Source organism: Acinonyx jubatus, chromosome D3 (assembly GCF_027475565.1).
Source record: "Acinonyx jubatus isolate Ajub_Pintada_27869175 chromosome D3, VMU_Ajub_asm_v1.0, whole genome shotgun sequence".
NCBI classification, from domain to species: Eukaryota; Metazoa; Chordata; class Mammalia; order Carnivora; family Felidae; genus Acinonyx; species Acinonyx jubatus.
In genome coordinates, this window is record NC_069392.1 from 53,600,561 (window position 1) to 53,612,779 (window position 12,219).

The following is a 12,219-nucleotide window of genomic DNA, read 5'->3' on the forward strand; positions in this document are numbered from 1 at the left end:
TTACTCTGTGCTGAAAACTAGGAGAGGCTTGGCTGAGAACTTTGATGTAAAAAAGAAGAGGGAAAATGTCCTTGGAATCATAAAAACTTATATTAAAATTTTCTTGAGTAAGGTTTATAGTAAACATACTGGGTTCATAAATGCATTGCATATGTTGAGAATAATGCCTCTGTGGTCTCATGTCTAACTGATAGCTGATGTAAAAAAATAAATAGATAATTTCTTTCTTGTTACTGAGATGCATTAAGTTACAAATAAGAAAAACAGTAATTGTGGCTTACTTTGAGCAAGAATGTCCATCAGTGAGTGTTTGGTTAATTTTGCAGTATCATCTTGATATTACATAAGCAGTCTTGAATTCTGCATCCTTGCCCTGAGATGGTGATGGGAGGGAATGGTTGTAAGATTGGCCTCCAGGCTTTGACATACCCTGGCCTGAATTCTTGCAACTCTCGGCAAGACACTTTTCTTCCCTGAATCTCGACTTTCTTCTCTAGAAAATGTGGAAAACAGTAGTACCTTTCACATGGGAATGACCTGAGGATCAAGTGAGGTGAGAAGTTGAAAGCACATGGTACAATGAGTGACCCGTTATAGTCACTCAGTAAATGTTAGCTATTGCTGCCACACTGGCAGATTCTGAATTGTGTGTGCAAGAGGAGAGGAGATGCTGTGGTTAGATGGGGACATTGCAGGATGGTAAAACTGTCAGTAAGTGGAAAGCTTATGTATGTGGCTGTTCATGTGAAAATTCATGGCTTTCCCTTGTTTAACTGCTTTCCTCTTACATATTTTATTTTGATCCTTTTTTTTTTTTTTTTTTGAGAGGGAGAGAGAGCCTGAGCAGGGCAGAAGGAAAGAGAGAGAGAGAGAGAGAGAGAGAGAGAGAGGGAGGGAAGGAGGGAGAGGGAGAGAGGGGAGAGAGAGAATCTTAAGCAGACTCCATGTTCATTGTGGATCCCTACACGAGGTTCGATCCCATGACCCTTGGATCATGACCTTAGCTGAAATCAAGAGTTGGACGCTTAACTGACTGAGTCACCCAGGCACTCCTGTTTTGATCCTTCTGTGACAGCCCCCTCAATCTCACCTCCTTCAGGCCCTTACCAAGTCTAGGAAGAGAAGTATCATTCTAGTGATAAATTTATAACAAGGGAAGAGAAATCATGTTTGTTTTTTTAAATTTTTTTTAATGTTTATTTATTTTTGAGACAGAGAGAGACAGAGCATGAATGGGGGAGGGTCAAAGAGAGAGGGAGACACAGAATCCAAAGCAGGCTCCAGGCTCTGAGCTGTCAGCACAGATCCCGATGCGGGGCTAAAACTCACGGACCGTGAGATCATGACCTGAGCTGAAGTTGGACGCCCAACTGACTGAGCCACCCAGGCGCCCCAAGAAATCATGTTTTTTAAATAAAGTTAATTTTTTTTAAGTCTCACTAACCAGTAAAGTTCTTAATAGTCATATCCAATCTCCTAGACTTAGAATGTCTCCATGTACCTTCTCCTCTACTTCAAACAAGGACACTTAGGAAAGAAACTCAACATTTTTGTACTGACTTAAAATTACTTTTCTATTCTCTACTAATTATCGAAATTGCAGTATTTCCTTTCATTGGTATTGTATTTAAGGTAATTAGTGTTGCATCAAATAATCTTTGGTGAGCTTGCCATTTCTGTCTTGTGAAATGTTTTAAATCAAAGAACAAAATTGAATTCAGTGTTGAGATCCCTTTTTAATTGACGAAATAAAGGATGGATGACAGGGAAGTCTGGGAAAAGGCTCATTCAGGCGGCAAATAGGATGCAGATAATAAAATACTAACCGGGATAGAACAAAGGATGCAAAGCTGGATACTGGTACTTGTAGCACTTAAGAAACATAGATACAATCATAAATGAAAGTCATACTTTTGAAGGGCAGCGATTTAAAAACTATGTACACTAGGAAACATCCCTGTATATGAATATAAAGATAGAGATTCAAATCCATGTATTGTTATGTCCCATTATTTTTTACTTTCTTCATTTAGGCTTCATATTACTGGAACATGTTTCATATTACTGGAACATGTTTTGCCATTACTAAAACATTTTTTAACTTTGAGTTAGTGTTTTTGTTTTGCTGTAGAGCATGTGCTCATGGGAACTGCCACTTGCTTGCTTAGGATTTAGGCCTTGTTTTAAGAAACCTGTCCTGTAAGCTTCTTCATGTCCTAGAAGAGTATTAATTTCTTAAGATTTCGTATTATATAACCAAATAGCAAATTAGCTACAGTGAGAATATGGCACAATATGTAAAAGATATGCTAATGTTAGATTAATAATCAAATTCATATTGGAAATACATTTAGAAAAAAGCTGTTCTTGCAGAATTTTGCCCAGATTCCCTGTAATTGCTGAATTTCTTAAGACAGCATTTCAAAAATGGACTGAACATGAAGCATTTTAAATTGTAGCAGCCTCAGCAAATTTGCAGCTTTCTTTTCTTTTGGATAGTTGGATGGCTATGACCAAATAGAATTCGCTCTAAGTGTATGTATGTGTATGTATATATATATGTGTTTTCTCTACTTGTGAATATGTTCTTGTGTGTATAAATGCATGTATAAGTCATAATCTCATGAATGCAGGGCCAGCTGAATGACCCTAATAATAATTACATTAGCTGATATTTACTTCTCTGAATTCTAGACATTATGCTCTGCATTTTATATATACTATGTCATTGAATCCTTATAGAAATCCTTTAATGTGTGTACTAGTATTCCCGTTTTTCAGATGAGGAAAATAAGGCCCAGAGACTTTAGCTAACTTGCCCACAATTGTCCAGCTAGTGAGTTTGGGAGATGATATTTGAACCCAGAATCATAGTTTTAGATTCTTCCCTCTTAACGAATACTGCCTTTTAGCATATGGTATGTAGTATGTAGTATGATATCCATGGACATTTACATTCTTCAGTATTTGTATAATGTAAGGAAAGCAAGACAGCAAAGTCCATAATCTTATTTTCGAACACAGACTGCTTATGCTCAGCGTCAACACTTATAATGGTAGACACTCAACTATATCAAATATATAGCTCTTTTTTTACTAGAAGTATATTCTGAGTCAGTAGGACTCTAGTAATATAAGTGTATATTGGCCCATGTGGAATCTTAGAAAGAAGTAGGTGGAAAAAAAGAAAATAAACAAAACCCAGTAGCTTTGTAAGACTAAATGTAGCAAAAAAAATAATAATAATTTAAAATAAGCCTTCGTGCAAACTAAGCCAGACATGATTTCTCAGATCTGAGGCCCTGTCTCCGCCCCCACCCCCACCCCCACCTGAAGCATGTTGCCATAGAGAGTAGCTCTGGTACTTCGCAGCACTCCGGATTGCAGTGTAATTATAGGCTGGACGATAGGGAGATTAGAATGTCCCTTGCCTGTTGATACAGAATATTGTCATTGCTCCTAAATATTTGGGTCCCTTTTACTTTCTAATCATCAAAATGTTAGTTAGCATCATATGTTAGATACAATTACCTGAATAATATATTGTCATCTCAGTAGATTATTTTTTTCTGAATAAGCATATTCCAAATAAAACATAGAAGCCTCTGGAGAGTAGCAGATTGCTGATTATTACCTTGTTCCCTGTCTTCTTTCCACCTTGTTTTTTTTTTAGTTGTAATGATCTTAAAAAGTATGAAATGATTAGATTTTGAATTTTAAAGAAGGATAATTAAGAGAGATTAAATTTTGGAAGTTTTTAAACAGCAGAATCAAATGTAACATTAAGGAAGGATGAGTCTGTTATGGGATGTAACATGGTGGAGAGTAGAACCTTTCTATGCTGTTGCTGTTGTTTTATTTGAGTTCCTTCATTATTTATTTAGGGTGGTAGAATTTTTTCATAAAGTGGCAGTTTCAGGCAGTTTTTCCCTCTTCATATCACAAAGCAGATATGGTTCTTGGTATTTTGCTTTAGCTTTATATGTTTGACCACTACTGTGAAATTCCAAAGGTTATGTTGCGTGATGGCAGTTTCTGAACATGGGCGTTGACATTTATCATACTAGCAACAATGCAAGTTGGTGGTGCCTGACACAGCCAGCTGTTTTGTATGTGTGTATTTCTAATTATTTTAGCATTCACAGCATGTGGTATTTTCACATTTTTCAGTAAAGGACTTATTGCATTCAGTGCATTCTTAAGTTACATTGTTAGTGTTGTTTCTCTATTAAAATAAAGCAGGCATTACTGGTTTATGCAAATTCCAAGTGAGCGCAGAGCCTGTGATTTTAGGTTTTATTTTATTTTTCATTAGAGTAAGAACGAGAACCATTCCATTTTTTTTAGAGTTATCTGACAAGCCTTTCTGTTTACAAAATGAAATGTTTATTTAAAGGCTTTTTTTGGGTCTCTTTTTACAAGAGAATATCACAATACATCTCTAGAGAAAAGGATGCTCAGTCAGCATCTTTTGATTTCTTTCCTTTTGCTTAAAGCCAGAATTGTAATTGATGTATGATAGGATCTTTACTTTTCCCTGACTGGTTTAGCTCTGTTATGTTTGTTTCCTGTTATGTTTTCCTTTAGAACTTACTTTAGAAAGTGAGTTCATTTCCAAGTTGAAGCCTGTTTTTTGTTTTTTGTTTTTTTCCATACTGAATAGTACCTGGAAGTATTAAACTTGGTTGGTGCCATGTACTCTGTGTAGCTTGGGTGTGTTGGACATTATATATACGTGGACAGCTGAGAGGTATATTCCTTCATAGTAGACTCATTTACACTTGCCGTCTTCTTACGTTTTGATAACGTGTGTTCCTGGCTTTGAAATTACAGGGTTTAAACTTGTTGAATGAGATATTCCATTAGCATTTCAAAGTATAGCTAAGACTTGATAAGTTGGAAGTACCTCAATGATATCATCCCCCTAAAATGAATCAAGACTAATACGTTAAGACATTACATAATGTCAGTGTCAAAATAATACAATGTTATAGATTGATCACCAGGGCTGCCTCTGGCTAATTGAGACCTTTGGTGTGAAGTAGAAAAAGCCACCTTTTGTAATTTATCACAACAAAATAAAATCTCCCTTTTAGGGTACCCTTGTGAAGAACAAACCTCCCACCACCATCTAAAGTGACTCTCCTAGTCTCATTTTCTTAATCTATTATGTGGCTTTCTATTGTCCAGGCTTTGGGATATCCAAATTTAGATAATGATAAACTAAGTTACATTTAACTTCTGTTTTATTTGTAGCAGAGTATAAAACAGGAATTTTCTTGTTCTTCTGGAATTTTAGCTAAAGCTCAAAACTGAGGACAATGGGATACACGTATACCTGTTGTAAAGAGAGGTGCCAGACACAACCTCAAAGGACTTAGTGAAAGAAGCCTAGACGGCCCTTGATCATGGATCAATAGTTGATATAAAAAAATAGCTCAAGATTTATTTGGAGGAGTATTAACCAAGGAGATTTTATTAAAGTGTATAGAGCTCTGCTACATCCTCTCTCTTGGTGAAAGGAGGCACAGTCTAAGTGAGAGAAAGACTCAGACAGAAACATTCATGAAGGATGGGATTTTATATGTTATGTATGTATATATGTATATATATGTATGTATGTATGTGTATATACGTATATATGTATATATATATACATATATATATTTCTCATTTATATTTTATATGTTTATTTTTATTTGTATTCACACACCTACATATATGCATATGTACATACACACTTTTATATGTGTGTGTATATGTGTGTGTGTGTGTGTGTGTGTGTATACATATATAGTTAAAACTAGATGATAAGTACATAGGTAACGTTATCTATATAACTAGATAATGTATGCCATCCAAATCTAGCAGTTGGCCTCCTGCCTCCCCAAAGATTGTAATTCTGTGACTGTGGTAATGCTGGATGAGACAACTTTGACCTATTATTCACCTCCTTTTCAACTCCCAATCCTGGGGAGCCCAGAAATAGAGGAAGAAAATGGAGGAAGAGTAAAATCAGGAATCTGTTAACTAAGGTAGTTTTTGACCCGAAGCATTGGTGTGATCTGGGAGAGCAGAAAGAAGGCTTTATAGTCAAACTCATGTTTTTAGGCCTGAAAAATGAGACTGTGTAAATACTTGAAGATGACCCGAAAAGCTGTATGTTGTACGTAAAGTATTGTCCAGAAATGGAAAAGGGAAATTGGTCAGAACACATGTGAAGGCAACATTAGGAAAATAAAGTTATTTCTTGATTGTTCCATGCCAATCTCTGCCTTTTGAATAAACCAGTAATATAATTTACAGAGAAGTAGATGAGAGCTTTTCTATTTTTATTAAAATTATTTTTATGAGTTTTTTATTTATACTTAGTAAATATTTACTGAGCACCTAGTATAGCCCATATCATCTTCTAGTAACTGGGAATATGTTAGTGAACAAAAAAAAAAGATGAAAATCCTTGTCTTTCGTAGAGTCTGTATTCTAGGTTGGGGAAGAGAAGAGAAAATGACATTACACAGTATAATATACTTTCCATGGGAGGAGAATAAGGCATAGTGGATGTTGGGGATGGAGAATATGGTGGGAAATGCAGTGTAAGAGTTTGTGACCTGAATGTTTGTGTCCCCCACATTTCATAAATTGAAATCTTCGATTTGATGGTATTTGAAGATGAGGTCTTTGGAAGTGTTTAGGCCAATAGGGCCGTGCCCTCCTAAACGCGGTTAGTGTTCTTACAAAAGAGACCCTACCACAGTTCCCTAGCCCCTGTCTGCCTCGAGAGGATACAAAGAGAAGCCCATAGTCTAAAGGAGGGGCCCTCACAGGTTCACACTGGCACTGTGATCTCAGGCCTCTAGCCTCCAGACTGTGTAGAATGAATTTCTGTTGTTTACAGGTTACCCAGTCTGTGTTATCTTGTTCTAGCAGCCCAGATGGGCAAAGGCAATGAGTAGACTCAAGTATATGAGGAAATGAACCATTCAGATGCCTGAGGGAAGAGCGTACATGCACAGAAAAGAATTCATGCAGAGGCTGTGAGGCAGAAGTGTTACTGGAGTGTTAAAGGACCCTTCCCTAAAGGGCTCAAAATGCTCAGAACTGCTGGGAAGCTTGTCCAAGGTGTGGGGTGCAATGTACTGCATGCAGTGGAGCCTTATAGTTGTATGCCGAAGAAGTGCGTAAAGGCAGAGTGTACTTATTTCTTGGAAGACACCCAGTGCTTTCTCTTTGCGAGGCCTCTTTCACGTCTCCAGTGCACAAGTACCAGTGTGGTCACTGTAGGCTGTGGGAAGAGACTGGGGTTGTACAGCTGCCTTTGCTTTGGCCATAAATCCCCTGTTCCTAATAAACCCTTGGCAATCATTTCGGGGAATTCTTTTCCATTTCTGTAATCTTCCTAGTCTTTTTTTCCAGCTACCCTGGCTATTTATTCCTTGAACCGCCAAAGAATTTTCCTGATAGGGGTCTCAATACTGTTTTTTAAACTGATTGGAGATTCTGCCATCTTCACGTGGCTGGTTCTCCTTGTCATTTGGATTTCCTCTCAACTGTCACCCCCCCCAAGAGGTTTTCCTTCCCACCCCAGTTATTCTCCCTCATCATCCTGGCATAATTTTCTAAGTACTTGTGTGTGTGTGTAAAACTATGATGTTTATTTTCTGTGATTCCTTGTTAGTCTTTTGCTAAAATGTGAAATAATGAAGACAAAAATGTTTTTGTCTTATTCATTGCTATGGATCAGCAGTGCGTATACTGGACTACAACGGTAAGTCCTCAAAAAATGCATTCATTACAGAATGAGTAAATTAGATAGATATCATTAACATTTATTGAATATTTACTATGTGCTACAAATAGTGTTAAATATTGTTCTGTGATTTCGTATTTAAAACATCTTACCAACACTATTGTCTCTGTTTTATAGGGACATTTTGCCCAAGTAATTTACCCAGCCTTACTCAGCTGGTTAGTTAATTCTTTCTCTGCCTCTGCAACCTTGCCCTTACCCAGTGCACCACACAGTCAGTAAGATGGCTCCGCGCCAGTCCCTGTTCCTCTACAGATCCTCACATTATAAGCCCTCTGCTGGGCAATGGTTAGACTCATTTATCTGGTGAGGTGAGGAACATTGGGATCGGTGCGTAGTAGGTCTCGAAGGTTGGTGCCCTCAGCCCGAGTTTAGCTCAGTCATCTTTGTTTTGTCTGGTACATTGTTTAAAAACAGGAAGACTCACCTAAAAATCTAGTTGTGTCGCATCTGTTGAGTACTTACTGCCTCTTCCAATGGGATATGTGCTTTCCCACTCACTTCCGCGTCCCACTGTCATTGTCTCACCCCAGCCGATGTGCTCCAAAAAAGTACTGCACATTTTTCAAGGGATTGTGAGGAGACACGCAGCATATGTGTGAGTGGTGGATGTGCCCACCGTTGTGGAAATAGAGTTATGTAACCAAACAACCCATGAACGACTAGCTTCGTTACTTGCAGGACGAACACCCTACAACAAGAAAACAGGGATCACTATTAATACAGGAACCATTGTACTACAGCCAGCCTCATGGACATGACCAGTGCCAGAGTTTTCTTGTTTGGAGCCCACACGATCCCAAATCCCTCACTTAGCACAGTTTGCCTCTACCTCCATCCACATTTTGATCTGCTTGGAAGGTGTCCTTAGTGTCCAGAGTCAAATAAATCCTGCTTTCTGGGAAGTGAATTGGCATCTGCAAGTTAGCCTAAAGTGACTATGAATCTAGTAAATGTGATCAAGATGCTCCTTCTAATAACTGAACTGTGGTACTCCTTGAGTTTGCCTCATAGCCTGCTGCTTCACTGCTGTGACTGGCCTCGCAGTAAACAAAGACTCCCCAATTTTTGTTTATCTGCCCGTAGAAATGTTACTTGGGGTCAAATATAATGCATGTTTTTCAGAAGTAAAACAGGAAAGTGTGCATATTTTAAATACACTTAAAATAATTTTTTAAATTGGGGGACATTTAGTTTTGGTCACCGAGAGACGTTGTTTCATTTCAGTATTTAAAAATACTGTGTTAAGAAATATTCATTCAAATTTCTGTGTACGTATTTATTTAAAAAAATCATTGAAATGGTCTCAATACTGATTAGTATTCCTTTATCCCTACCGTGGCTGCACCTTGACGCTCTGGGTGGTGCTGGCGTGGCCAGTGGTGGTGGTTCTCTTCCTCCTGCCTCCCCCTCCCCCTCCCCCTCCCCCTCCTCCTCCTCCTCCTCTTCCTCCTCCTCCTCCATCTCTGTCATGTATGCTATCTGTCCAGCTGCTAATTTTTCTGTAGTAGAGTCCTCTCAGGACAAAATGTTTATTACTTTAGTTATTATCTACCAAAAGTGCTATGAAAAGACATGGCATCTTTAACTTTATGATTCCAGTTTCTAGGTAGCACCTGTGTTTAATTTTTTTTTCTTAAGCAGTATTTTCAAATATATACCTATCCACCCTAACATAAAACGAATATTTTTTAAAATACCCACTTGGATTGCAAAGGGAAATAGTCGAAATCTATGATGTACAGACTCCTAAAAATTAATCATTCTTTGTACACAGGTATTGTTTTGTGAAGTCTTACGTAGTAGGCAAAAATGGTCTTAATTGTAATTCGAGGCACTGTGTTGCCTCATTCTGTTTTGTTATTGGATTGATAGGTTAATGTCTATAAATGGCTTTGAGCTTTTACACCAGGCTATAGACATTTATGCGGTTATGTACACCTTGATGAAAAAAAGAGTAGTAAATGTCCTAAATATTTTATGGCACACATGTTCTCATTAAATATATTATTGACAGCAAGCAAAAGGTGAGGAGGAGGGCATTTTATTCGGGTTTGATCTCTTGTCCCCACATGGTGCCTGGTATTTGACAAAAGCTCAGGAGATGTAGGAATTGAAGGGAAGTTGCTTGTGTTACTAATAGCCAACAGTATCGTTTGTAATAGACTCCCAGCCACTCGCTTTGCCATCTGGTTCTAAATCTCATCTGAATCTGCTTTCTCTCATTTAAGTGGTGTTTAATTTTTCACTTCTGTAATTATTTGATTGCTAAATCTTATGGTCTACAAGTTGGACATTCAACTAATACCCTTTGCAAATACAGTGACATTGTTTCTGACAGCAGGGGATATATAGTCGGTGCAGTATTTTAGGAGGTTGTGACAACTTCTGGTCGAAGAACATTAATCAAGTAACTGAGTTGTTATAAAATTGGTAGAAATGACACAGAAGCCAGGAATAAAAATGTTTGAGACTGTCTGTGGTCAGCCTTTTAACCTTTTGAGGAATTTTAGCCTCCTTGTAACTGGGAATTTAATGTCTCTTCAGTTTCGTGTGCTGAATACCCTTTTTATTACAGGTAATTTTCTGTGTAAAGCGATCCACTGGATAAGCTGTATTTCAGAACTTTTAAATGTCTTTTATTACATTATCATCGCTGTGGTTGATTCATTTATGAAACACAAAGCACTCCCATTTGGAGAGATTTATTCTCGTATCAATTTTTTTTTCCTGGATTTGCCGGAACGCCGTCATGTTCGTGTTCTGAAGGTTAATGCCCAAAGTCAAGCAGACAGAAGCCGAGTGCTGCAAGGTTTCCAAGATTAGGACTGATTCCCTTCACAGAAATAAATGATTCCTGCCATGTTCAGTGATTTTGTGCAGCGCTCCCCACGGCTGAGTGAGTGCATCAATACTGTAGTCCTTACCTGCTGTACATACTGATGACACTCGGTGTTAACTTGATTGACTGAGCGGTGCACTGGAGAGGACGCACCTGCAAGAGAAGTGCAGACACATATATTTTTATCCTGGTCTTGAAACATTTATTTTACATTTACTTTACTTGGGAGCCATGGCTTCAGGTTCCATGGGCTCCCAAGCCACGCTGCCGAGGTAGAACAAACCTTTAAGTGCTGCTTTGTTTTCAGAATTATACCCCAAAACGCTCTCAGGTTGATACCCTTTGCCAAAGCCTGATTTTATGCTTTTGAGGGAAAATGACATGAAAATGACATAAAGGATCAGGATAAATTAGTGACTCTGTGGAATTTAAGTCTCTTAAGAGGTGGTATCTAATGGTGGGCAAATGGACCGTTTAATTCAATCATGAGAAATCATTTTGGCTATATTTTTATGTTATATTTTATTATCATGTTTTGTAGGCTTTGAGGCAGCAGCAGAAAAGAAGAAATGGAGTCTCAATGATGGTAAACAAGACTGTTCCTCGTGTTGTTTTGACACCATTAAAGGTGTCTGACGAGCAGTCGGATTCGCCTTCAGGTAAAGAGCTCAAATATTGTATGCTTGGCCAGTTTCTGCCCGAAGGAGACTTCCTCACTGCGAGAGATGTCACAGATTTGCTGTGCAACTGAATAATATTTCTACTTGAGGTTTCATTTTAATTTTTTTATACTTTTGACTCTTTCAGTGATTCAAAACTAACAGGGCATTTTGTTCTTAAGAAAATAAAAGGCACCAGCTCGTTCATCATCAAAGGACTTCATTTGCTGATGTCAATAGGTGTAAGAAAATGTGTGGGACTGCTAGGTGGATTTTTTTGTTGTGGCTTTGGCTTTTGTTTGAATGTTGAACTTTAATGGTGGACCCCATGCTGGTGTGTAATGCCATCAAAAGCAGTTCTTCCGTGAGTGTGAATTTGTTTTTCAGTCTTCTGCAAAATCGGGCATCCTTTATTAGTTTCTGTGTTTGGGAACATTCTTCTCACCTCAGCGCAGCCCTGACCTTTTCTTCTAATTTACCTTCTGTCACTTTATCAGCTATGTACCACTCTATTTATTATAGATTGATGTGTGTATTTTCTGTTCCTGTTTCAGCATAAAGTTATTTCTAGAGGTTTGCTCTCTCCTTCTCTTCAAGCCTCTCTTCTGCCTTCATGTTTCCGTCTCTGTCTTGCATGGTCTCTAAATGGTATAGTATTGTTGAAGCTTATTCGTGTGTTTTTACAAAAGATCTGAGTGTTTCTTTTAAAAGCTATCAGATCAGAGAACGTGTTTTTGACTCCACTATTAGGCCATCTGTTCCTGCTTTTTGTTCTGTTTGATTGATTTATTGGGCTTTTCTCTTTATATCCAGTAGAGGAATCAGATTGTGGCCAAAGGTAGTGAATTAACTTATAGAAAAGGAGATTATATCTATGGTTTTTGAAACAATTTTAGATTTTTCTTTTC

General features: G+C 37.9%; 1 protein-coding gene across 2 annotated transcripts in view; it reads left to right on the plus strand.

The window, feature by feature from the left end:
* Nucleotides 1-12,219, plus strand: part of ASXL3 (ASXL transcriptional regulator 3) — a 177,435-nt gene that overhangs the window by 84,849 nt on the left and 80,367 nt on the right. For both annotated transcript variants that reach the window (XM_027068725.2, XM_053206574.1), the window contains one exon: nt 11,194-11,311. In XM_027068725.2, the coding sequence (XP_026924526.1) occupies nt 11,194-11,311 (118 nt within the window). The remainder of the gene's footprint in view (nt 1-11,193; nt 11,312-12,219) is intronic.